Below are 27,982 nucleotides of genomic sequence, written 5' to 3' on the forward strand. Positions count from 1 at the left end.
CACTCCAGTGTACTTAGCAGGTCTACCGCTCACTGACACTTCTGAGCGCCATGCACGTGGACAATAGGAGGGGGAAAACAGGAGCATGTAATCATGCCGGTGCATCGGTATACAATCAGTCAGGGAGGACCCGTATTGTGCTACTACATGAGGATTAAACATTTCAAATACAATGCTGAGCCATATTGTACCCATATTTGTCGTTAGTCACCTGAAACATCAGGAAGTAATCCAATGTTACCTCTCCTGTTAAATGAGGGCACGCTCAGTTCTCCGGCTCCGCTGTTAGGATGACTTTTTTCTTCACATAGTCCATGGCCTTCGTAGCGTCCAGAAACTCCTCCTCGTTGTTGTGGGAGGTATGAAATCTGGCCGGGTATAATATTCCAAAGCGGACTCCTGGTCTGCCCCGCAGTATCTTCCTTACGTCCGTGAAAGCCGCCCTGGCTTTGGTGACATTAACCGTGTAATCTGGAAACAAAGAAACCGTGTTCCCATCATACTGTAACCCCCTGCCTCGGTCCCTGGCTTTCCTCAGGATGGCCAAGGCGTCTCCCTCTTTGTGAAGATTTGCGATGATGACGCAGGGCCTGTCCCCCGCTCCTCTCTGCACCAAGCTGCGGTGGGAGCGCTCCACAGCCACTTCTTTATCCATCTGAAAAACTTCTTTAAGTAAACTGCTGCGGGCAAGCTGAATCCCGGATGCTCCGCGACTCCCGTGATACAGATGTTCCCTCTCTTCACTCTCTCCTCCAAGTCCTCACTGTGAAGTCAAATCTGAATTATTATTTTTTTTAAAGGCGTGCGCTCATTGTGTGCCACATGGACCTAAATGAGGGACAGACAATAAAAAAAAGAGTGGAAGAGAAAACCAGACGGGAGTTTGGGGACTCTTAATCAGAGATCCTGGTCGGCCTGTGCAGATCTGGATGAATCTGTAGACGGGCGGAGAGGCGGCAGGACACAAGCTGTATTGTTTATGATATCGCACTGCAAGTTCTTCCAGCCAGGCCTCCAGCTTTGCTAGCCCATAAACGCCCATTAACAGCAAGGTCTGAACTGAAGCGGTGGATTGTGGTGGTGAAGTCTGGCGTTGATTGATTGATTTTATGATTGAACTGATTGTTGTGTTGTTGAATAGTGGATTTGGGTGTTAAGATCAACTATTAAATAATTTAGCATTAGATTAAGAAGAATAACAACTTGAAGCTATTTATATTTATAAAATAAATATTTATTACTAATATTGAAATAGATAGATATTTGTATATTTGAATTAATTAATATAAATGTATATACAGATTAGTAATTATTTTTATTATTTTGGGTTTGTTTAAAGGTTTTTACCTGCTTCTGGACCAATTGTAACATGTCCTGACACACACTAAATAAATGGAGGATAAAATGAGGAAAACTGCGTAGTCCTTTGAGTAAAAACCCTGTTGATGAAATTCTGCATCAATTTATCCATCCCTTTTCAAGTGGGGAAGCGGCACAGATTAGAAAAGAACTTGACACTCACACTTATCTCTTAGTTCATCTACCAACTTCTCAAGGTCTTTTACTGTGCGTTGCGTTGATACGACCTCGTCCGTCCATGTTGATAAGCCCTCCTCAACGGTTCCGACATTAGCCTTCACATGCTCCAGCTCAGTGTGGATAGCATTGTTAGCGATTTCAGATCTCACTGCCCCAAGTTCCCTCTTAATCAATTCAGAGCGGTCCACAATTGGAAACAGCTTTGGTACTGAAATTCACATGGACGTAGAGACTGCTCCTCTAATCTTATGGATTTTCTCAGTAAAGAAGGTATCAAATTTGTTGCAAGCCTTGGTGGAGTGGAGTTCAGATGCCATAGACTGGAGAGTGTGTTAACCTCTCGACTGTGGCATATAGCCTACAAGCATTATTAATGATTTTGCCCTATCTGACCACAGAAGAAGTGGTAAAATGGCTTGTACTTGTATAGTGCTTTAACTAGTCTTGACGACCTCCAAAGCGCTTTGCACTACAGTATAGTCATTCACCCATTAACACACACACACACACACACATTCACACCCTGACGGTGGTGAGCTATGTTAGTAGCTACAGCTGCCCTGGGGCAGACTGACAGAGGTTCAACGAAGTCAAACTTGTGGAAATTGAATAAAATTTGAAAAAGATATGACCTGAGTAAGGAGAAAAAAAGCCTAAAAGTTTCTCTAGAATCACGCTGGTAGTGATTCTAAAGAAACTTTGAAGAAACTTTAAACAAACTTTGAAGGGGGTGTTAATAAAAACTATTGATTTATATTACTTTTCATACCTTGCAGCAACACCACCCACCCCTTCAATGCCTGTCAATAGAGGGTCCAAATCACTATGCCACTTAAATCATGTTTGGATATTAAAAATGGAAGTTTGAATGATAATCGGCTTTAATTTCAATATGATCCATCATAATTGGTTTTCTATACTTTTCAAACTCACCCCATGTCCGATGATTCCCATGTTCTGCCACTCCCTTTCTGCGCTAAATAATCCATCCATCCATCCTCAGAAGAAGGTTTGCAGTTCCTAAGACTGTCCTAAGTGCACAAATGCACCGTAGTCCAAAGCGTTCTTCATCTCCCTCATTTTTGGCTAACGTCACCTTCAAACCAGGAATGCTCTCTATCCAAAGATGCTATTATTTACACTGATTTCTCCTGATCCAGAATCAAAGGTACTCCAGCGTCCTGTTAAAAATTTTCCCACAACGCAGCGCTGTACAGTGGCGGTTAGGTTATTTCGCAATTTGTTAACGTAAATTTTCACTCTTCTGCCATGAGTCAACTGCTTTCTTTATCGTCTTCGGTTAACGGCAGCTGGAAACAATGAGTATTCGCCAAGGTTATGCAGTCCTTTTTTTCAGTTTTTCCGTTTCACCTCTCCTGATAAAAAATATTAAATGAGTCCCACGTCTGTGTCCTAGTCACATTAGGAGCGCTGAGCAAGTCACAGTTTCACTCTTTGAGATCCGTTCAAGTCGGTCCATCAGACCGACTTGAACGGTCTGATGTTTTTCTTTCAGATGTTTTTCTTTCAGAGTTAAATAGCTGTATAAGTAGCTATCTCCTCCCTTTAAGCACGGAGCCTGCTGGCTGACATGCGTTTACAAAAGCGTGTGCTCTGCCACACAAAGCTGGCATACAAATGAGCCACAGCTTTTTACACATGTAGAGCTTGGGGGGATTTTAGGCTGAAAACATCCCGTTTATAAACACAAAGTTTACCATTTTAAAACCTTCAAAACGCCCATTAAAATTATTTAGGGGTTACTTCATAACTTCGACTAGCATATTTTGTAATAAAACAAAAAGCTGGTGAAGATTCTCAGTCATCCAGGTCATGGTCATTCAAAAAAAAAAGTAAAAAACAAAGCAACTGGACTTGTTTCCTGTAGTTGAAGACGTTTCGCTTCCTAACCTGGAAGCTTTCTCAATTCAAAAAGTCTGGAGTAATGTGGAGTAACAAGCTTTATACCATTGCCCAACAAAGGCCTTGCAATGGTTTAGATAACAAGCAAATTCAATCGAAACAGGTCCACCCCTTGGTAATGGGCGGTCGTTAAAGCCATTAAGCCAGCAGATTGGACCGAAACTGGTCCACTCCTCTGTAACGAGGAGTCGTTAGGTTTGTTATTGGCCTGGCTTAAAGGAACAATGTTTTGATCACTCGAGGGTGAGAGTTAAGGTGATGACTGGATGGAATTAATCCTATAGCTGTGTTGCAAGTTTTTGAGAGTTGGAACCTAAGGCCTCCTCCTCTGTTTAGGTTGGTCTTTTTCTCTTAACGTAGATGGCTTCCTTCACACCCCTTTCAAACCACCTGTCTTCTTTGTCCAAATGTGAACATTTTGGTCCTCAAAAGAGTGTCCTTTGTCCTTAAGGTGTAAGTGGACAGCAGAGTCTTGTCCCGAGGAGGTAGCTCTCCTGTGTTGAGCCATACGTCTGTGGAGAGGTTGTTTGGTTTCTCCAATATAAAGATCAGAACATTCCTCACTGCACTGAACTGCATACACCACTCCGCTCATCTTAGGTTTGGGGATTTTGTCCTTGGGATGCACCAGCCTCTGTCTGAGGGTCCTGTTTGGTTTGAAATGTACTGGCATTTTGTGTTTGGAGAAAATCCTCTTGAGTTTTTCAGTGACTCCAGCAACATATGGGATGACGATGCTTTTGCGTTTATTCTTCTCACCATTATGTTCTGCAGCGGGTCTTTTGGATTTTCTTGCTGATTTGACAAAAGCCCAGTTAGGGTACCCACAGTTTGGAGGGCATCTTTGATGTGTTTCTGTTCCTTGTCCTTCCCTTCTGTTTTAGTTGGGACATGCTCGGCCCGGTGTTGTAAGGTTCTGATGACCGAACGTTTGTGCTCCAGTAACCAATAAAACAAAAATCACTATTTTCTCACAGATTTAAAGTTTTTCACGTTTTTCCTGTTTGTACCCTGCCAACTTGTTCATAGTTTTGCTGTGGCGGGTCACATATTTCCTTGTTTAAGTTTTGTGTGTTTAACATGTTTAGTTAAGCCAAAAATGTCTAAGTCTGTCACATTTCCACCTCTGTCTTCAGGGTTGTCAACAGGAATGTTAAAATAATTAAACATTCGTAATCAACACATTTCACAGATAGGTCATTAAAATTTTGAATATAGATTTAGGAGGCCTGTAAACATTCAAGAACTTAGTTTGCACCAGACTTTTTACTCAGAATGCCAAATATTCAAAAGAATCACATTTTTCCAGAAACACATTTTTCCACCTTAACTGCACAAAGTTACAACTCCTCCACCTTTTCTTTGTCTGCTCCCACAAAAAAAATTGTAGTTTGGAGGCGTTGACTCTATCTGAGTCAGTGCTTGATTAAATTCATGTAACCATGTTTCGGTTACACACATAACATCAAAATTAAGGTCTGATTAAAGGTCTGGATGGGAAGCTAAACATCTTCAAACTTCGGAAAAATGTTCAGTTGTATTGTTTTTTAACTTTTTTGGTCTGAATAAAAATTATTTTCCTGAAAGCGGTCTAATGTTTAATAAAGCCAGTTTATAGAATAGAATATTTTTATTTGTCACCACGTGTTGCCACGGTGACAATGAGATGGTAGGGTGCTTATTGAACAGTGATGATCTGAGGCTTTGTCTACAGCAATGTGCATTTAGATATTCAGGGATGACAGTGTGCAAGTAGGCAGTAACATTAAGGTGAATTGTGTTACGCCAGTTCAGGACGTGACAGCCTGCATTAGTTCGGGATGTGACAGACTGCATTTCCCATGATGCAAGGTGGTCAAAATGGCCACCAACGCCCATCATGCAACACGGCCCAAAATGGCCGGCGACCCTAAAGACGGAACGACAGATAACGTTGCTATGATAAGTATAACCCGATCGCGCACTGCGATCTGCCTTCTTCTCCTCTTTTATTTCTCTTTTCACCCTTAAGGTGATCTAAGTGTGCCTGGGCAGAGAAACCTAATAGGATTTTGTTTAATGCTTGTTTACTCCAAGACGGAGTTGTTTTAACTGCTGAATATTTCTGATGTATGTGCACGCATTTTGTAAGTGATTTTGGCTGTGTTTTGGTTTGTGGTTCTTATAACTGGCTCCGTCGAGAGCCGATTTTTCCATACTTTGTTTCTTTCCTCTCTTTTCTGTCTTATCAGTGAGTTAAATCTCTTTGTTGGAACTTTGAGTCCGCGTTCTTCCGTTGAATTTCTCATTAAGACCGCCTCCCTAATCAAGGCACCACCCCACATTAGCGTAAGCGTTGATTACGTCATTAAGACCTCCCCCTTTACATATCACGTAAGGTTTGAGGTCACGTGTCGTCATAGTCGCCATCTTGGGAAGGTGCAGCATAGCTAAGCTGTAGCTAGCTTGTTGGAAAACATTGTAGCGTCCTGCTGGATTCTCAAAGCTGTTTGTCTTTCAATGCTGCTGCGTCAATGGCCATGTCTTGAATGTAATGTTTAAACAACTGAGTGAACTATAATTTGCTACCTCTTATTTTAATCCATTTTTGACCTTTATTTTCACATATATTTTGCATGTTTAGTTTAGTAGTGAGTAGAGCTTCCAAGGTAGTGAAATCAGAATAATTACTGGAACAGGGAATTGCTTTTGGTTCAATAAAGACAACGTGTGTAATAATTAAGGTTTGTTTATTTCGATCCAGAGTTGCACGGTCTTTCAGAATATAGAGTTACCTCTTTTTGAGTTAAAATCTGACATTATTACAGAGACAATCATTGGATGGTGATAAGGAGTAAGGTTTTAAACTCTAATTGCAGTTATAATTTGAGTTATCAACGCTACTGGACAAATCTCATCGGCCAGAAACCAATCAGGCCTCCTGTTCCAGCATAAATGAGTCCATAACAGCTAATTAATAAATGCATTAGTGTTATAAATTATTACAAGCTTATAGCCTGGTATCACCACCACTTGAGCCATATTTTGTTATAGCTACTATTTGAGTTTGAATGACCTATTATTAAAATTATAATACCACATTATAATTAATAATAAAAATCATATTCAAACAGCTTCTGGCATAACAATTGTAACTTGATGGGCTAGTAACAGTGGGCTGATTTTAAAGCGCTGGACTGCAGTCTCCCATCAGGGGGCGATTGCCCAAACAGCTCTTGGGAAGAACCTGTTTCTAAGTTTATTTTGGCTTCTGAAGCCTTTAACTGAAGGGAGAGGGGCAAACAGTGCATTGCCTGAGTGGGGTGGGGGGTGTGGGGAATCAGTGGAGATGCGTCTGGCTCTTCTTTGGACTCGTTCTGCATAAATTGAGTCTAGATCCTGCAGATGGTATCCAACAATCCCCTGCGCTGTTCTCTCCACCCATGCAAGGTCCTTCTTCTCCTGTACTGCGCATCTCCCATACCATACAGTTATGCTGAGACATAACACGCTATCTATGGTAGTTCTATAGAAGTTCTTTAGCAGTTTAGTGGAAAGTCCAGTCCTTTTTGGTTTCCTGAGGAAGAAGAGCCGTTGTTCGGCCTTCTTCACCAGGTGGGAGTTGTTTGCAGTCCAAGAGAGGATGGAGGAGATGTCAATGCCCAGGAACCTAATGCTGTCTACCTCCTTCACCACCGAGAGGAGCGTGTTCAGTCTTCCTGGACCTTCTGTTGTCTATTATTACCTCCTTGGTCTTACTGTCTTACTGGTGTTCAGGATCAGGCTGTATATCCCTGTAGTGGGAATCCTCATTGTTGGAGAAGAGACCCACTGCAGTGGTGTCATCCACAAACTTCACCACTGCGTTTGTGGGGTGGACAGCAGAACAGCGTTCCTGTGTTGAGGATCAGTGGAGAGGATGTGCATGTACTTATTCTCACCACCTGGGGCCTGTTGATGAGGAAGTCACTGATCCAGGAGCAGAGAGGTGTGGATAATCCCATGTTGTGGAGCTTCAGAGCCAGCATTTCTGGGAGCATGGTGTTGAATGCTGAGCTAAAGTCCATGAAGAGCATCCTAACATAGGTGTTGGGCTGCTGCAGATGAGTCAGAGTTGAGTGCAGTGCTAACGAGACAGCGTCCTCTGTGGAGAGATTCTCCCTGTAGGCAAACAGGCTGTCCAGGCCAGCAGGGATGGCTTCCTTGATGTACTTTAGGAGGATCCACCCGAAGCACTTCATGATGACTGGGGTCAGAGTGATGAGACAATAGTCACTGAGGCAGGTGATGGTTGGTTTCTTGGGGACAGGCACGATAACTCAGGATTTCAGACGGGCAGGAACCGTGGGCAGCTGCAGGGAGAGGTTAAAGATGTCCAGGAAGACCTCTGCTAGCTGGTCCGCACACGATTTAAGTGTCCGGGCTGACACCATGTCTGGACCTGCACCGAGCTTTCAACCCATGGTTTCTGGTTAGGTTACTCTGATTGTCTTTCTGGGTAGGACAGCATCAGTGCAGAAGTGGATATAGAAAAAGTACAGATGATGTGTAGCTTTGTAAGTCAGCTCCCTCTTTTAGCTGAACAGGCCTGTTCTGTCAAAGCCTGAATGTTTTTTTTTTGTTTGTATGCTGCTGTGATGCTAAGTAAACTTGATCTAATGTATTATTGTCTCTTGTCAGGAACTCAATACATTTATGGATCCTGGGAAGCATAGCCTTTAAATAACATGGTTAACGTCTACAGCAACGATCACAGCCGCAAATAGATTATTGTTCATTTGGCCGGTAACAAAGCAGTAAAATTCCTCAAGAGCTAACTTAGTATTAGCCTTCGGCCGGATTTACACTGCAATGATTATCACCGAGCTGATCTCTCTAGCCAGTTTAAATGGCGTGCACTTAACTGCAAGGTATTCCAAGTCAGGTGAGCGGAAGGTTCTGACGACTTTTGCCGAAGTGCACTAGGGAGTGGTGGATTTAAATTGCCAGACCTCTTCCTTTGCTTTTATTAGTATCTGCCATTAGCATTGTCTTGGTACAGCGTGCGTTCCTCCAATTCTACCGCTTTGTCGGGAGCGAGGGGTCTTACAATGGCCAGAGTGAAGCTTGGAAGTGTTGGTCTATATGGGTTAGCTTTTAGCTGGGTCAGCAGGCCTGCCTGACAGCCTTGCCGTTTCCAAAACAAATACAGTGGAGCTTCTGTTGTCTGTTGCAGGTCGGGGTAAATGAAGTCGGGATTCAATAGTCGGTAGGGTTTGTGAGCTCCCAGGTTTGGTTGCAGTTCCAACAGCTCCTCTCTCCTGTATTGTATTAGAGCTTGGAGTGGTGATAGCATGAGTGAAACACAAACAAAAAAGCCCGGAGCACATCGGCGGTTGCAGGTTCCTGCGCCGCCATGAACATGATTTAGTGTTTGATATATTCTATGTGGCTGGTTGTATCTTACAATTTATGTAAGATACTCATAATTACAATTTAAGTATGATTGTTTATTACTTTTATCCTTTTTGCTTTGTTATTTCTGCCATGTATCATCACAGATATTTTACAGCTATCTCCCATCAGGGGAACAAGCTTATTCTGGAAATTGTCATTTCTGATAAATTTACCACTGGGGGCCAGTGTGTATCACAGTGAAGTGATCTGAAAATCCTGAGCACAGACATGTTCTTTGATAAGTGGAGAAGATTGGTTTGGAGGTTGGGAGGCTCTGCGGCCTTTCACCTGTAAGCCAGTATTAAAAAGTTTTTTCACATTGTTGGTGAAATCCAGGGACATCTGGGCTGAGTGGCGAGACAGGGGAGGTGGGTACAGTCTGGGCTGGCATCTGAAGGAGGGAGGTTTTGGGTTCTCTTTTGGGCTGGGGTCACCAACCTTTTTGAAACTGAGAGCTACTTGATTGGTGTTGTGTGAAGGGCTACCAGTACTGACCTTTGAACTAGAAGAGTCAGATTTCACCTTAATTTTATATAAAATAAACATATTTTCATGCTTTGTTATAGATATTTTTTTAAATCTATATAAATGTAAGTGTGAACAAACAGGAAGAGGAACAGAATAAAATAAAGTTTTAGATGCAGCTCACTAACGGTTTGTGCTGTTTTTAGAACAAGCTCGTGGGCACCACATGTGGTGCTCGGGGGAACCATGTTGGTGACCCCCTGCTGTAGGTGTTACGAGTAGGTCCACTTTTTGTCCTTTTGAGATCTGGAATGAGTCATAAAGTTGATGGTGCATTATTCAAAGCATAGAAGTTGTTTGAAATGAGGCGTTTTGCACCTGACCTGTTTAGAGAGAAGTGGTCTCTGTTCTCTCCCAAAAGATGTTAAGGTTGTCTATAAAGGTTACAGCTGTTTTTCAGCCATTTGTTAAGCATCAGAACTCTTGAAAAAATATCATCTCTACAAAATAATGGGTAGGTGAGGTCTGCTGAGAAACACCTTCACATTAAGACCCTCAAGTAAATTTAGCAGATGGTAAATCCTGCACCAATACTTCTGAGTTTCTTCTGACAACATTGTCCAAGGCCTCATCTTTTACTCAGTGTTTCCAGAGTTGGTGGCAGTTTCATGATCCCTTAAAGGATCTCTGAGATATTAGACACTAGACCACAGTTCAATTCAATGAGTTATAGATCAACACTTCTGTGCTTTTCTTGCTACAGAAGTGTTTAATCCCATTCACATATCCTTTGCACGTTATTAAGGTATTTGGCCCTGTAGCTTGTTTTTTCTCTGGTAGCTCAAAAGACCATTTAGAACAAAGATTGTTGTCAGGACATGGACTGTTTTCCTGGTGTAATGTCAAAGTGGAGCAAATCTGTTTGAAATCTGGGGGCTGTGCTGCAGGTGGGTTATTCTCCTTTCCATTGGTGATCTGTTTGTTGGTTGAGTCGTTGAGGTGATTGTCACTGTTTGGAATCATAGGCAAAGTTGTCATACCATAACAGGCATATTTTGCTGATTAGGTGGAATCGGGTGGTTCTTCTCCATATTCACTTTATGTTGAATTCTTTCTGTAATAGCCTGTTCCCTGAGAGGTCTTTCTAACTCCTCTTGGGTATAAAGAGGCATCTTGTGTGGATTAGCTTATGTCGACTGCTCTTTTTCTCAGATGAGATTTGAATAACATAAAAAAGTAAAATAGTCCACTTTGGGGGGAACATTTAATTAAAAGTAAATCCTAAAAAAAAAAATGTCCAACTTTTCTGTAGTTTTGACCAGGAGATAAAAAGTTAAAGGCAGTAAAAAATCCAAGCTTGTAGGTTGCAGAGTAAAAGCGCTTGAGCAGGCTGAGAGCAAGATAAGCAAGATCACAGGGCTAGTGTAAATACTCATAGGATATTGCGATGTTTTTGAATATTTAAATTTATTTGATTATATTCTTACTCACTTAGTTACACAATCTTTATTTGACATACTCCTCTAGTCAATGGTGGCTCCATTCTTGCAAAGTCCAGCTCTTCTTCTTGGAGGGAGACAAAGATTGAAGGGAAACAAATATTTGTCTTTTTTATTTATGTATATAAGTGAAATTATATATTTATCTCTTGATGTGATCAACAGGTGGGAACTGTGAAGGTACAAATGAAAATGAAAGTGCCTCTGGACCTGGCTTACCATTACACCTTTTGCAACATCATAGAGAAGCATTACTTGTGCAGCCCGAGGTAAAGTTTTTCTCTCTCACTTTATTGAAGTTGACAACAATCTAGGTGTTACGTTCATGATGTTAGAGTATTCAGAACATGTTTTTTCACCTCTGCATTTAGTTAATTGTTGAGCGTTCACAAGCTTCTGGAGAGTTTTTCAGCCTGTGCCTCCATCAGAATTACCTGGACTTCTTCTCTGAGATAGAGGATGTTGACAGAGCCAGCGAGTATCTATCTGATGCGGATCTCCTCACAGGAAATTGGACGGTTAGTCCTTAGATCGATAATATAAACTATTGCCAATAATTAGATTGATTTAGGCTAAAAATCATGCAGTTACATATCTGAAGATACAACCACCTGAGTGCTCAACAGAATACATATCAAAAGATGAATTAATAGGTCCTTTGCTGGTCACAATCCAGAGGGGGTTTAAATTATATAACATAACTGCTGATGGAATTTCAGTCCAAGACATTTCCCTCATGTCACTACAGTTTGCTTTGACATTTAAGATTCTGAACAATTTCTTTTGTTTTGGACATCTCTGGACCTAACTTTTTTTTTAATTTAGCTCCTTAAACCCTTAACACCCTGCTTACTTCCACCTGATAGACCCCAGCTTGTTAGACTAAAAGGTTGCATGTCTGGATGGTATTCTTGCCATTTCTTTTCTCTCTGTAAACCAGTAGACTTCCAGTAAAAATGTGTCCTGTCATCTGTAGAATAATTTCCATTTTTTGAGACGAAGTGCAGTTTGAGACATCAACCTGACATTTGTCTTAAGCAGCCAAATTGGCGTAAATGGAGAGCTTGTTGGCTGATCCACCAGCTAAACAGGTTGAGTAAATGAGCACATAAACTTCTTTAGTTATTATTAAATTATTAATATGTACAGTCATGGCCAAAAGTATTGAGAATGACACAAATATTATATTTTCACATGATCTGCTGCCCACTGGTTTTCATGTGTGTATGTCAGATGTCATCACATACGTACAGAAATGCAATTGCAATCATATTATGAGTAACAAAAGCTTTTAATGACAGAATGACTTAATGCAGCAAGTCAATATTAGCAGTGTTGACTTCTTCTTCTTCAGGACCTCTGCAATTCTCCCTGGCATGCTCTCAATCGACTTCTGGACCAAATCCTGACTTATAGCAGTCCATTCTTGCACAATCAATGCTTGCATTTTGTCAGAATTCCTAGGTTTTCGTTTTTCCACCCGTCTCTTGATGATTGACCACAGGTTTTCAATGGGATTAAGATCAGGGGAGTTTCCAGGCCATGGACCCAAAATCTCTATGTTTTGTTCCCTGAGTCAGTTAGATATCACCTTTGCTTCATGGCAAGGTGCTCCATCATGCTGGAAAAGGCATTGTTCATCACCAAACTGCTCTTGGACGGTTGGGAGAAGTTGCTCTCGGAGGACATTCTGGTACCATTCTTTATTCATGGCTGTGTTTTTATGCAAGACTGTGAGAGAGCCGACTCCCTTGGCTGAGAAGCAACCCCACACATGAATGGTTTCAGGATGCTTTACAGTTGTCATGAGACAAGACTGGTGGTAGCGCTCACCTCGTCTTCTCCGAACAAGCTGTTTTCCAGATGTCCCAAACAATGGGAAAGGGGATTCATCAGAGAAAATGACTTTACCCCAGTTCTCAGCAGTCCACTCGCTGTACCTTTTGCAGAATATCAGTCTGTCCCTGATGTTTTTCCTGGAGAGAAGTGGCTTCTTTGCTGCCCTCCTTGAGACCAGGCCTTGCTCCAAGAGTCTCCGCCTCACAGTGTGTGCAGATGCACTCACACCTGCCTGCTGCCATTCCTGAGCAAGCTTTGCACTGCTGGTAGCCCCATCCTGCAGCTGAAACACTTTTAAGAGACGTCCTGGCGCTTGCTAGTCTTTCTTGGGCGCCCTGGAGCCTTTTTGGCAACAATGGAATCTCTCTCCTTGAAGTTCTTGATGATGCGATAGATTGTTGACTGAGATGCAATCTTTCTAGCTGCGATTCTCTTTCCTGTTAGGCCATTTTTGTGCAGTGCAATGATGACTGCACGTGTTTCTTTAGAGATAACCATGGTTCACAGAAGAGAAACAATGATGCCAAGCACCAGCCTCTTTTTAAAGTGCCCAGTGGTGTCATTCTCACTTAATCATGACAGATTGATCTCCAGCCCTGTCCTCATCACCACCCACACCTGTGTTAATGGAGCAATCACTGAAACGATGTTAGCTGGTCCTTTTAAGGCAGGGCTGCAATGACGTTGAAATGTGTTTTGGGGGATAAAGTTCATTTTCTCGGCAAATATTGACTTTGCAATTAATTGCTGTTACGCTGATCACTCCTTATAACATTCTGGAGTATATGCAAATTGCCGATATAAAAACTGAAGCAGTAGACTTTGTAAATATTAACATTTGAATCATTCTCAATACTTTTGGCCATGACTGTAGATAAGATAAACTTTATCCTCCGTATAGGAGGAATTAATTTGTTTTAGCGGCTGGACAGGTTAAAAGTATATAGCTACTTTATATTCCTATACCAAAAAGACCAAAATCCAGTTGATTATGATAACATAAGGTTATATACTCCAAGCATCCATCCAGATAGTGTTTTGATAGTCCTTTTTGAGCCTAAATAGAACCCCAGCAACGGGCGCAATGAGCTTACATAAACAGACGTGGCGGCATCTACCAGCAATACCGCAGAACCCCCTCCCCTAGAGCCTCCTTCCACAAAATCAAGGAAAATTACAGCTAATACCAAACACAAACTAGGACACAGCATCATGGTACAAATGTTTTCAATGACATAAATAAAAGTCAAAGGCTAAAACCTTTCCATTTGAATGAATGCAAATTAAATGCATGGAACCATATAATGTGCGGACACTATGGAACTTTGCACTAATTTCATTCCAGATTTTAACGTAAGATTTATCATAGGATTTGGAGTTAAATCTTTTTGCTTATAAAAGTAAGTATATGGAATGCTAAACAATGCCTTAGCTGTGTGGGGTTGTTCTATCTCTTTCCAAGCTTGAGGGTACTCTAGGTCTTTAAACCAAATTCAGAAAGCTGTGGATTGATTAGCCAAGTAGTATAAATGAAAGCCTGGTACCCCACTGCTGGTAGTGCTTGAAGTAGAAAAATGTGGGTAAAATATAGATTTTATTGCAATTTATTCAACCAATTCAGGATACCAGAAGAGACCTCCACCTGTCCAAGTCTATTCAGCTGTTAGTCTCATCATTGAGATAAATCTGATGTAGCTATCTAGGAATTTTCAGACCTAGATAACAAAGTTAACAGGGGTCGCAATGAAAGGGAATACTTAACCTCAATAAGCCTTAAGTAGCTAAGGTAAGAGGCATCATTACACTTCTATTTATATATCTTGTACCTAGAAATGTAACTATATTCTTCTAACAAGGTGCAGTGAGCAGGGTACAACATTTACATATTAGCCAGATAGAGCATAATTTCATCCGTATATAGCAAGATGTGTTTCTCATTTATAACCATAACGGCCGCTATTATGTGACGTGGTCTCACAGCTGTCGGGACAACAACTTTTGCACGGACCGACTGGGGGGGGCGAGGCAACGACAAGATTTGCACGGGGGGGAGAAGACGACAAGCGAGGGGGGGGGTATCCATGTGTTTTTTATCCTGCCATTCACTATATGCACGCGCGAAAGCAACAACAAAAAACCGCGTGTTAACGTCAAAAAAACATGCAACCATATCGCGTTAGTATTTTTATTTGTTATTTTTGGAATGTTGGCGAGGCGGTAGCGTGAGTTTGGCAAGGCGGCCGCCTCGCCAAGATAGCACTGCGGGAAACCCTGTTCAGCATCTAATGAAAGGGCAACGATCAGCGGGTTAATGTTTTGGGAACAGCAAATTAGAGAAGGGTATAATTGAAGGCCCAGCCAGCAGCAAACACACCCCTGTGGGAACGCCCACACAGCAGGAATGCCCAGACACGCCCCTGTGGGAGGTCCAACAGTGTGAGTGTGTTGTTTGTGCAAACGATTATTGGTTCGTTGATTTGCCCACTTCAATACTAGAGGTGGGTGATACCAGGAATTTTTAATTGATCCGATACCAAGTAAATACAGGGTCAGTATGAGCGTTATCGATACGATACTAATACTTTTTATATTTAAGCTTGATTAATCATGAAACTGTTGACCTTTCGGAGTTGTGATTTTTTTTAATTATTACAATTGAATAATCCATCCATCCATCCCTCACAGCCAGGCGCCGCTCCGGCCTATTGGCCACCGCATTGGTTTGCGCACAGCCGGCCGCCAGCCACCGCAGAAGCTGTCACGCATTTTCCCCGCCTGTCCACCGGGCGATTCACACCAACGTGTTCGGCAGCGCTCCCCCACGACTCACAAAAAATCTGGTGCAGATCGGTCGACGCAGCGAGGAGATAAAGCCGTTGAATAATGATAATGCATTTGGCCACAGGGCCGGACTAAATCGCTCGGCGGGTCGAATCCGGCCCGCGGGCCGTACGTTTGATACTTCTGGTTTAAACATTAGTATACCAATTTAATCAAAGGTATCTCACTAGCTGTTAATCCAGCTTCATGTCAAAAGTTAACAAAACCTTTTTAGTTATTTAAAGTTAATTGTTATTTCATGTGTTTAAGGGTTTCGTTTCTTGCATTAAGACAACTTTTATGAAAGTTTGACAGTTAAATTGGTGGATACGCACCCAAAAGTAATAATGCAAAAGTAACACTTTAGCAATTGGAATATTACTAAAGTGTTACTTGTGTACCAACTTTTGTAATTCTAGCTTAAAGCATGGCTTGGGGCTGATCATTTAAAATATTCCACGGGGCGCTATAGAGAAATTAGGTCACGCCCACCAAAGTTTGTTATGGATTACTGTAGGGGGGTAGATAAGGATGCATCCAAGTGAGTTTTAAGCAGCTCGGCCCAAAACTGTGGAATTCAGAGCCAAACATATGGCAGCGGCGTTTGAGGTGACTTCGCCACGCCCCCCTGCTCCATCGAATCCACTTGGGGCTGGAATCCACAACACACCAACATGTCTTCTGTCTGTGGACACAGTTTCATGTTGATTAGCTCAGAGGGGTAACATAGCGACCGTTAACAGCAAACCATGACACTTTATGTTGTCAGGGGGCGTGGCCAAATGATGTCATCTTTTGACCATTGGATATTGTAGAAGACCCGATGATGATCAATCACAGAAAGTTTGGTGCCTCTGTGTGTTTCTATGTAGGAAATATAACAGTTTAATTTTTTTTGGAGAGTAGGTAAATTTTGACCCCTGCTACCCCCCCTTCAGCATAATCAAAAACTCACCATTTTGATAACTTTTAATTGGCCATGGCTTATGATCAGACTGACCGAGTTTCAAGCCAATCACTCGAAATCCCTAGGAGGAGTTCGATCAAATAACAATGCTGTAAACGTCAAAAATTGGGTCAAAATCAGACCTTCATTCTAAAATGGCCAACTTCCTATGATACTAGCACTATGACATTCACTGTAAATTCTGAGCATCGTGTTGAGCTCTGCAACTGTACCAAATTTCATGTCTCTACGATGAAGTAAGTGAATAGCAAAGGGTCCTTTGAAAATTGCTAGGTGGCGCTGTTGAGGCATTAGGTCACGCCCACCAAAGTTTGTTATGGATTCCTGTCGGGGGGTAGATAAGGATCTACATCCAAGTGAGTTTTAAGCAAAACTAAATATCTCGGCCCAAAACTGTGGAGTTCAGAGCCAAACATATGGCAGCGGCATTTGAGGTGACTTCGTCACGCCCCCCTGCTCCATCGAATCCACTTGGGGCTGGAATCCACAACACACCAACATGTCTTCTGTCTCTGGACACAGTTTCATGTTGATTAGCTTAGAGGGGTAACATAGCGACCGTTTACAGCAAAACATGACACTTCCTGTTGTCAGGGGGCGTGGCCTAGGTGATGTCATCATTTGACCATTGGATATTGTAGAAGACCCGATGATGATCAATCACGGAAAGTTTAGTGCCTCTGTGTGTTTCTTTGTAGGAGATATAACAGTTTTATTTGTTGTGGCGAGTAAGTGAATAAAAACAGCAGCCCTTTAAAAAGGTAATGTATATAAAATAAAACAATACAATTTTAGCTTCATTTCTGTCCACTATCCTCTTTTTTGTCTTGTGCAAATGCCAGGTAAGTCAGTGCAAGGGTGAATGCAGCAGCATCCTCTTTTGACATGCACAATACAACGCAGCCATCCACGGATCTGAGAAACAAAATCCCTGTGTCATTCCAAATATATACTGACAAAAAAATCTGAAATTACTTTTTAAAATCAGCCAATTTGTAACAAAATATGTGCCTATTTTGTTTTTGGGATTTTTGTTTTGGATTTTGGTTTTACCCATTAATGTGACTTCTGCTTTCGGACATCACTGGACAGCTTCTCAACATCGGGCATGTAAGATGTAACTTTAATCTTCACGCAGGACAGCAAGCTGTCTGTGAGGCGGGTGTGGTATTTGGATTTAATGTAGTTCACATTTGAGAATATCTGCTCGCACAGGTATGTTGATCCAAAGATGGATAAAACTCAAATGCGTATTTCTTCATGTTCCTATAACTGTCAGGAAGAGTATTCCATGTGTCAAACACACATTTCTCAGGTGTTGGGATACACTTTCAGAAATAAAAACCACTACATTTGTGGTTTTGGGCAAGCTGGGCTTTCTGGCGAGTGACATCTTCAAGCTGGGCTGTCAGACTTTTGAACTTGGAAACCCATAAATCTTTGTCAGCTATATCGGCCATTTCAATTTTAAGGTCAGCTTGATTTATTCCTGGGAATTTGTTCAACGAGGACAGGTCAGTCTCCAGAGGTGTGACAGGGAAAGATAGTGTAATTTTTTGCTTTCAGAACTAGCTGAATCTGCTCCCAAATGCGGTTTGCATATCAACGATTGCACCTTTTAAATAATCACGGGTGAGTGTGTGATCGTGACGGGGTTCTATAAACTCTCTGAGGGAGGGGAAGTGAGAGAGTGTGCCGCGCTGTACATCTCTGGCGAATACAGTCAGCTTGCGCTCGAATGACAGAATAGCTTCGAGCATTTGGAGTGCGGTGTTTCCCCGCCACTGAAGACTTTTATTCAGCGTGTTTAGGTGACTTGTCATGTCCACCATAAAGTGCAGTTTTTCCAGGCACTCTGTATCTTCCAGTTGCAGGTAGATCAGGTCTGTGCATTTCAGGAATGTGTTTACCTGTTCTAAACAACCAACAAAGCAGCGTAAAACTTCACCCCTGGACAGCCATCGAGCGTTATTGTGCAGCAGGAGATCGGAATATTTGCTGTCAACTTCATCTAGCAACGCACGGAACTGACAGTGGTTTAATGCTTTGGCAATTATCTTGTTCACCGTCTCGATGACAAGGTTCATCACCTCCATACACTCAGGTGGGAATGTTTTTGCACACAGTGCTTCTTGATGCAAAACGCAATGAAATGCAAGCAGATTTCGCTCCAACGCTTTCTGTAGTAAAGTCACAAACCCATTTTCTGATCTTCTCATACTGGGTGCGCCGTCTGTAGCCACTGAAACAGGTGGTTTGTGTTTATTCCTTTGCCATTTAAACACGTCAGGATAGCCTCACATATGTCTTTCCCGCGTGTTTGGCCTTTCAGTGGTATTAATTCGATCAATTCCTCTTGCGGCCCATCAGAGTTCACATATCTGCATAACAGCGCTATCTGTTCTATATCGATCACATCACATGACTCATCACAGGAAATTGAGTATGCTGGAGCTGAATTTATGTCCGTGATTTGCTGATTGGTGACATTGCCTGCCATTTTAATGGCTCTTTCACAGTTTTTTTCGGAGAGAGGCATGTCTTTAATTTTCTGTATCATCTCTGTTTTGTTTTTGAAGTCAGAAAAGAGGTGCTCTGTTATTTTAATGAATGAATCCTTCATGTACTCGCCAACGGTTTTCCACGCTTTATTATCTCCCGGGTTGCAACAAAACTAGCAGTAGTAGTGGAGTTTGGAGATGCAATCCACTTTTTAAATCTATCCTTGCGGTCCTCTAATTTCACCAGCAGTGACGCAATCACACTTTCTCTCTCACTCCCAGCTGGGTACCCGGCTGCAAATGCAGCATGCCTTCCCTGGAAATGTCTTTCCACGTCACTCTTTTTGTTGTTTGACAACTTCTCACTACAAAGCAAACATGTAGGCAACCCTTCCGCATTGGCAATGAAAGCAAATGATTCGGTCCAAGAACTGTTGAATCCACTGTTCTCGTCTGCAATCTTTCTATTTTTCCCTTTGGGATCCATCGCTCATCTCGCACCCAAGCAAGCAAAGCTTGCACGCCTGAAAAACACCTTGACATATTAGCTGCTCCGTCAAAACAAAATCCTGTGATGCGTTCAATAGGGATGTTTAGCCTTAAAAAAATATCCTTGATGCAACTGAAAAGGGTTTCTCCAGTGCTGTCCCGGGCGTTATAAAATCCCAAAAACACAGTGTGAGGCTAAAGGCTGCTGTCAACATATTTCAGACTGCAGGAAAACTGCTAAGTGGTGCTAATGTAAGTTGTGCCATCAGCTGCAAGGCCATAAAATCGGCAGTGCGATGAGCGGGCAACAATTTCCCTGTGGATAGCGTGAAAAAACTTTTCATTATTAGGCCCGAGCAGCGAAGCCGTGCGAAGGCCTGTTGTATCTGTAGTGTTTCTTATTAGACCTGAGCAGCGAAGCGCTGCGAAGGCCTATTGTATCTGTACTGTTAATTAGGCCCGAGCAGCGAAGCGCTGAGAAGGCCTATTGTATCTGTACTGTTAATTAGGCCCAAGCAGCGAAGCGCTGCGAAGGCCTATTGTATCTGCAGTCTTAATTAGGCCCGAGCAGCGAATTCTAATTCTTAGTCAGAGGAAATCCATGGTAAAAACAGTTAGAAACGTTTTGGGTTCATATTTAATCAGTGAGACATCACAACTTTGTTATATCTCTGTGAATTACGTGAGATTATGAGTGCTCTCACCTGTTGAAGTTGAATTTGTTCTACATGTTTCTGCCTTGGAAAATATTTGTCTTTTTACAAAAAGAATGTTTAAAGCCAGATTTGTGAATAAAGGTTATTCAGAGAACGCAAGAAAAGGAAGCTTTGTGTGGGGAACTTTTGTCCTAGCGGTCTAGCTGCATATGGCCCCAGGACAGCACAATAGTTTTCTTGAAGTATAATTTTGGAGAAGTAGAAACAAGTATTAATTTCAAAAGGTAGGTAAAAAAGGAAATAAGTTTTTACAAAATCTTAAAATGTTGGATAGTCGTTATTTCCATCTTTCTGTGAAAATTGGTGAAATATCATTTTTAATGCTTAAATATAAAATTGCAAGGCAATTACTAAAATTGCCTTTTGTTGAAAATGTTTTTTGGCATGCCATACTTTATATTTATAGGTAGCCTAAATGTGCATAATAAAAGAGTGTAACTAAAACCTGGTCTAAAATTTTTATGGAGCTTTAACTTGCTAAGAGTAATAACGTTAGATGATTATATCTTTAAAATGAGATAACTGTCTCATAAAATGTGATAGTTTACTTGGTCTAAAGAGATGATGCAATTCAATGTTATTTATATAGCGCCAATTCATGAAACATGTCATCTCAAGGCCCTTTACAAAGTCAAACTCAATCAGATTGTACAGATTGGGTCAGATTATACACATTGGTCAAAAAAAATCCTATATAAGGGAACCAGTTCATTGCATCAAAGTCCTGACAAGTAGCATTCTCTCCTGAAGAAGCGTAGAGCCACAGGGAGAGTCGTCTGCATTGTCCATGGCTTTGCAGCAATCCCTCATACTGTACAAGCATGAAGTGACAGCGGGAAAAAAAACTCCTCATTAACGGGAAGGAAAAACCTCCAGCAGAACCGGGCTCAGTATGAACGGTCATCTGCCTCCATCGACTGGGGGTTACAGAAGACAGAGCAGAGACACAACAAGACAGACACAAGAGCACACATTGATCCAGTAATCTGTTCTACGTTAGATGGTAATAGCGGGTGATCTGTCTTCCCTGGATGATGCCACAGCTAACAGAACGCCAGACCAGGTGTACTTACTATTAAGAAAAAAGAGAGAGAACAAAAAGTTAAAAGCTGTAATGACAACAGTGATGCAAAACTGGAGAACAGTAGACTGGAGAACAGTAGAACTAGGTAGAGTGAGAAATATAGGCCCTGATGTCCTCCAGTTTCTCAAGCCTATAGCAGCATAACTATAAAGGTAGCTCAGGGTAACATGAGCCACTCTAACTATAAGCTTTGTCAAAAAGGAAGGTCTCAAGAGCCAGCTTCTAGTGGAGGAGTTCAAGTATTTTGGGGTCTTGTTCACAAATGGGGGAAACTTTCTTTTTTCAGGTATCACATTAGACATGTCAGCTTAAATAATAATACATATTATTTAGCAATGGCATTTAGGTGTTATTCGATTGTATCTGTTGCTTTATGTCTGTTGGTTGTGCTGTTCTTTTTGCATCTCTTTCCAGGTGATGGAGCAGACGGAGAACGTTTTATCATTCTCTCCCTTTTATCTCCTCTTTCTTTCACCTCTTCTCTTTTTTTCTCTCTCTTCTTGTTCTTCCTTTACCCTCCCATTGTAGTGTCCATATAATTAGAATTTCTCTCTGCAGGAATCATAATAAAGCTATTTACAAGCATAAATCAAGCGGAGCAATATGGCGAAAGCTGTTCGCTCCACTTGTAAAAGCAAAATCTGTCGAGCTCTATCTGGCATTGAGACATCAATTCCTATTGCCACATTGCTAGACAGGACACTGGGGAGAAGAAAAAAAAGACACAAAAAAAGGACGCTGTACACACATTCCCACATAACACTCACATCCAAAAATCCCAAGTGGGGGCGGTCACAACAATTCAACTATACGACTGCCTGTGCCCGACCCCTGGCCCCGCCCCCGGACCAGACGCCCCCTGGACCAGGCCCCCCAAAGATGGAGGGCTAACACGACCCGTACGGGCCACCCGACCAGAACCTCCGTCACCCACTAAATACCTAATCAACCCCTTCCCTCCCCGACCTTACCCTAGCCACCCCTGCCCCCCACCCCTTTCTGTGGAGAGCAGAGGCATCAGACCCAGCAAACCGCTGGCTACCCACAGCAGCCCCCCAGCAAGACCCCGGACCCAGTGGCCCGCACCTCCTCCAGGCCCCAGACTCCGTGCCGCAATCGGAGATCGGGGTGTGCAAAAGACCCCCGATCCTCCCTACACCCGCTCAGATGTTGTGTTGTTGCATGTTGTTCTCAAGTGTGTTTAAAACTGGGAGCACCGAAGGGGGTGCACGGCACAGCCCACCCCCCCTCCGGAAGGAAGCAGGTGCCAGCGCCCCTTCCAAGCAACTACCCAGAACCCTCAATGTCTAAATGCGAGAGGGGGTGAAGAGAGCCGTCCGAGGCGAGGCTCACAAAACATAAGCCCCCCCCAAGACGTCTTCACCCCCAGCCCCCCATACCGTGGCCTACATGAATGTGCATTGTGAAAATGTTTGGAGTGAAAGTGTCTAAATTGTATCATAAAATTGGGGAGAGGGACGTCATCAGAAAGTGGCAACCTCCGGTAACGCCCCCTCCCCAAGGACCTACATGTGTGGTGGTGTGATGGAGCAGGCAGAGGGAGGGAGTCCGGGATGGGGAGCAAAGGACTTGGGAGCCAACCCAGGGAGCCAGCTCCCCTGCTGACTCCAATAGGCACCCCCGCTCCCCGAAAGCCCCACCTGGAGAAAGGGGCCCCTCCAGCAGCACCACCGTAGCCCGGGGACCGGGGAGAGGCCGCATGGCCCGCCAGCCAACCACCTACCAGGACCAACACCTCCACCCCCCCAGCCCACCCACCAAGCCTACTGGCTTTATCCCCCCCCCCCCCACCAAAGAAAAAAATTTTTATATATATATATATATATATATATATATATATATATATATATATATATATATTTATATTTAAATAAATAAACAAATAAATTAATAAGATGGGGGACCCTGGCCAGCCAGCCCGCACGAGCCTTCCCAAACCCCACCCCCCAGGCAAAACCCGTACTGGGAGACTACACAGACCAAGACCGGGACAGGCGGCCGGACACAAGCCTACCAGAATGTTCACCCCCCCACCCGTAGATTTAACCCCTCCCCAACACTAACATTCAAACATCTCACCATACATTCGACAGTAGACATCCAGGCTGGGTTAGTCCCTACTCCCCCTCCCTCCCCTCCCCCCACTAGCAGAATGCCGATCCAAAGAAGGGGAAGAGCATCTGCCCTGAGATGTTAATGACCATGCCCCTCTACCAGCTCAACAGGCCCCGAGGCTCCCCAGCGCACCAGAGGCCCCGTGCAGGGGCAGACACCTGGGTGTGCGCCGGTCCAGACCCCAAGCGGCACACCCCCCGGAAACCGGAACCCCCGAGGCCCCGCTGGGGCCCCCGCCTGAGGGCGGCGCACCCCAGGGACCCCAGGCCCCCTGACCCACCCAGGACTCACTCAGCGACAGCACAGCCACCAGGTCAGTAACCCACGTCCGTCACCGCGTAGCTCCCCTAGAGCGCCGAAAGCGGCGCTGTAGGCCACCCGTAGGCCTCCCAAGCCCCTCCCAGATGGGGGCAACAGACCCTGGAGTCAGACCCACCAAGCGCTCCACTCCGACTGCCACCAGAGCCCCAGGAACCCCTCCACCCAGCCACTGCGCCCTGCAGGAAGCAACCCACTGCCCCCCATTCCATTAAGTGATGGTGCTAATCAAAGGAGCCCAAAGAGATCGATCAGATGTGGATGCAGATGCTGTCCCAAGATCAATATGATCCAACTAAAGATCTCTATACTGATTGATACTGAGATTTTCCTTACTTTTCCAATTCATGAGGATAGTTTTCTTTGCGATACATAATGCAGTGAAAACCATGTAAACTATTTTATTCCCCAGAGGGCTTTCCTCAAAATTACCGAGCAAGCAAACTGATGGGGAAGGTGAAATTTTACAACTCAAGCACTTTGATAAGTCCTTACATATCTGTGTCCAGAACCTCTGGACTGGTGTGCATAACCATAACGCATGAATATAATTATCAGGATGATTACCTATGCAGTGTGGACAGATATTAGATTGTGCCAAACCCATCTTGAATAATCTTTGTCCTGTGTAGTGTACTCTGTATTGTATTAGTTGTAAGTTGGTGTTTCTAGTCAATTTGAAAGTTCTTAGACATATTTGAGCCCAGAATTTTTGTTTAAAGCTAACTGATAAATCCTCTTCCCATTTCATAATAGGAAGAGATATTGAATCATCTATTTTAGTCAGTGTCCTGTATGATTTAGACAGTAGTTTGGGGGGGTTTAAATCTAGGAACTCTAATATGTTAGTTGGAATTTGTAAACCACCTTTAATATGCCTAAATTTATTTCTAAATATAGATTTAAGTTGTTCATATTCCAAAAATGTATTTTTACAAATGCCATATTGCATATTTAGTTTGGAAAAATTGATGAACTCGGTTCCATCAAGTAAATGTTCCAGATATTCAATACCTTTATTCTTCCAGTATGTAAAGTTTATTATATAAATTTTTTTTAGGATGTCAGGATTGTTCCAGATGGTAGTACGACTGCATGGGATAAGTGATGACTTTGTCATTTTAAGAAACTCCCACCATGCTGTCAGAGTAGAGCTGATATTGGTATTTTTAAAGCATGTATGCCGTTTTATATTTAAGCTGATAAACGGCAAATCTTTAGTTTTCTGTAGCGTCTTTAAGCTGATACGGGGTGGTTCCAAATTCGCAGGGGATACGCAGGGGATCCAAATTCGCAGGGGATACGCAGGGGATCCAAATTCTGCCGGGGATGAGTCGTTTGGCTGTGCTATCCTAGCGCAGCAGGTCTTGGTGATATCACAGCAAAATGAGCAAAAGTCTGGGCTATTTCTGCCCTGTGAGGGACTGGCGACCTGTCCAGTTTATACCCCGCCTCTCGCCCATTGACAGCCGGAGATCGGCACCGATCCGAACCCAGCAGGGATAAGCGTGTTAGAAAATGGATGATGGATGGTCTGGGCTTTCTCTTTTTCCTTGCCATCAAGATCTTTCCAAATGGCGCCAGAAAATACTATTATTGGGCTTTTTTCGTCTGGAAACAAATTTTTACAACAGCTTACAGATTGAACGCACTCAGCTGACAATACAGCGATCTGATTGGCTGAGCAGCAAAAATCGAATCACGTGACCTCTCGGATGGGAGCGCAACCGTTTAGATTTTTTATCAGCAATAACTTATTAATGTGCAAGTGAAAACGTGGGAACATTGGTGTTTTGAGATCACTGCTATGTGTAGCAACTTTTCCCGGTGCAAGAAAGTTGCCGTCTGACAGTTCATACGAAACTTTTTAAGGAGACGTCCCACAGATTCTGGCCCACGGACTAAGACTCGTTTTGAGGAAACTACGGTTGTAGCTCAGTGTCTGCCTTGCGGTGGTTGCGGAGAGGTGTCTGTTTTGTAGAATAGATCATCTGCCGATGAGTTATTGATCTGGAAAGCCGAATCTGAAACCACCGAAAAACATTTCAGATCCCAAATGTACAGCGTTCTAATTCTTCCAGTCTATTAGCAGCTTCCCTTAAGAGGTCGGCCACTGAACGTCTGCCTGCTGAGTTTGACATTACTTAACAATTCTTTAGTGCGAGGAAAAGCCATGTAGATTTGACCGATGCAGTAAAAATGCTAACCAACCAATGGGAAGAAGTTGAGCCCTTAAGACACAGCCCCTCCTCATTTGCATAATGAGGCAGAAATGCATACAGAAATGTAAAAAGGACAGGCAGAAATGTAAAAACGAGAGACAGAAATGTAAAAAGGACAGACAAAAATGTAAAAACGAGAAACAAAAAGGACAGACAGAAATATAAAAACGAGAAACAGAAATGTAAAAAGGACAGACAGAAATGTAAAAAAGACAAACAGAAATGTAAAAAGGACAGGCAGAAATAAATAGCATCGGAGAAATAAATAGGGCAAAAAAATACAAAGAAAGAATAAAACAGACAAAAATATTATAACATGCACATAAATAAATACTTAAAAAAATAAGTAATTAATAAATAAAGTGGCTAATTAAAGGAGATATATACATTTTGTCTCACTGTATAATTTATTTTCTACCTACATTTATTTGTTTATTATATTTTTGGTGGCACATAATTGTATGCATATTTATTTATTGAGCATTTATTTATTTCTGTATTTATTTTTAATTATGGAAGACTTGGTCCTCCATAACCCATGAGTGAAATTGGAAGCGATTTCCATCTATCCAGGTCATCTTCTATCCTTTTTAAAAGTGGGATGTGATTAGATTTTACTAAATCCGCAAGTTTAGACAACACAGTGATACCCAAATATGTAATATTTCCTGATCGCAAATGTAAATCTAGGGGGTTTTGGAAAGAGCAATTAATTGGCAGTTCCATAATTTAGACCAGTTTATAGAGTAATCTGAAACCTTTGAGAAGGATTCTAGTAATCTAATTACTTGAGAAAGGGAAGAGTTTGAGTGCTGAAGATAGAGTAATACATCATCAGCATAAAGACTAATCTTATGCTCTATATTCATGCATTTTATACCTTTAATAACCTTAGTTTGTCTAATTGTTGCTGCTAGAGGTTCAATAAAAATGGCAAAAAGTGAGGGGAAAAGCGGGCATCCTTGCCTAGTGCCCCTCTGGAGACAAAAGCTGGAAGATGTTTGGTTATTCGTCCTGACACACGCTGTAGGAGAGCTGTATAAAATGTTTAACTAATTTATAAAAAAATTGCCAAAACCAAATTTATGCAGAGTAGCGAATAAAAAATTCCAATTTACTCTATCAAATGCTTTTTCTGGATCTAAAGACATTATAATAGTTTTATTATTTGTACTGTAGGAATAATCTATTAAATTAAGTAATTTGCGTGTTTTTGTGGATGACTGTCTTCCTCTGATAAAACCAGTTTGGTCTGGGTGGATTATGAAAGGAGTGACTTTGACTAATCTTTTTGCAAGAGCTTTACAGAGTATTTTAATATCTATCTTGATTAAGGATATGGGACGATAGCTGGTGGGAAACATAGGATTTTTACCTGGCTTAAGCAGAAGACTGATGGTGGCAGAGTTCATATTAGCTGGAAATCTGCCATTTTCCTGAATTTCTTGCAACATTCTGTGAAACGTTGGTGCCAGAATATTCCAGAACTCCTTATAAAACTCAGTAGGGAATCCATCTGGGCCTGGAGCCTTTTTATTGGGCATGCTTGTTAAAGCTTCCTGAACTGCAACTGTTGTCAGCGGTGAGTCCAGTGTCGTTCTTTGGTTATCTGATAGTTTAGGAAGTGTAATTTTATCCAGAAATTGCTTGATGTCATTGTCTGATTGATTTATCTGTGATGTATATAAAGATTTGTAGAAATCTCGGAAGGTGTTGTTTATACATTCCGGATCATGTAATGGATTCCCATTTGAGTCTGTAACTGCAAATATAGTCGTTTTCTTTTTATTTCTTTTTAACTGATTAGCTAAGAAGCTTCTTGACTTATTGCATGTTAAAAAATTTCTAATCGAAGTTTTTGTATTAGAAATTTATTTTGCTTTTCAATATAATGGTTTAATTCTAGTTTTATTTTACGGATTTTACCCAACTTTCCCTCTTCCAGGGAAGTTTCTAGTAACTTGAGTTTTTCTTCTAATTCCTGAATCTTCTTGTTTTCTATCTTCTTTTTGTGAGATGAGAATGAAATTATTTTACCTCTCATCACTG

At 42.2% G+C, this 27,982-nt stretch overlaps 1 protein-coding gene across 7 annotated transcripts in view; it reads left to right on the plus strand.

Annotated features, from left to right (window-relative positions):
- Positions 1 to 27,982, plus strand: part of rad17 (RAD17 checkpoint clamp loader component) — a 246,379-nt gene that overhangs the window by 148,245 nt on the left and 70,152 nt on the right. For all 7 annotated transcript variants that reach the window (XR_004929135.1, XM_036130940.1, XM_036130942.1 and 4 more), the window contains 2 exons: positions 11,007 to 11,110; positions 11,213 to 11,359. Coding sequence is in view for 6 of the 7 variants with exons in the window: in XM_036130940.1 (XP_035986833.1) it covers positions 11,007 to 11,110; positions 11,213 to 11,359 (251 nt within the window). In the remaining variant the exon portion in view is untranslated. The remainder of the gene's footprint in view (positions 1 to 11,006; positions 11,111 to 11,212; positions 11,360 to 27,982) is intronic.

The sequence above is a fragment of the Fundulus heteroclitus genome, unplaced genomic scaffold (assembly GCF_011125445.2).
Source record: "Fundulus heteroclitus isolate FHET01 unplaced genomic scaffold, MU-UCD_Fhet_4.1 scaffold_40, whole genome shotgun sequence".
Lineage (NCBI taxonomy): Eukaryota > Metazoa > Chordata > Actinopteri > Cyprinodontiformes > Fundulidae > Fundulus > Fundulus heteroclitus.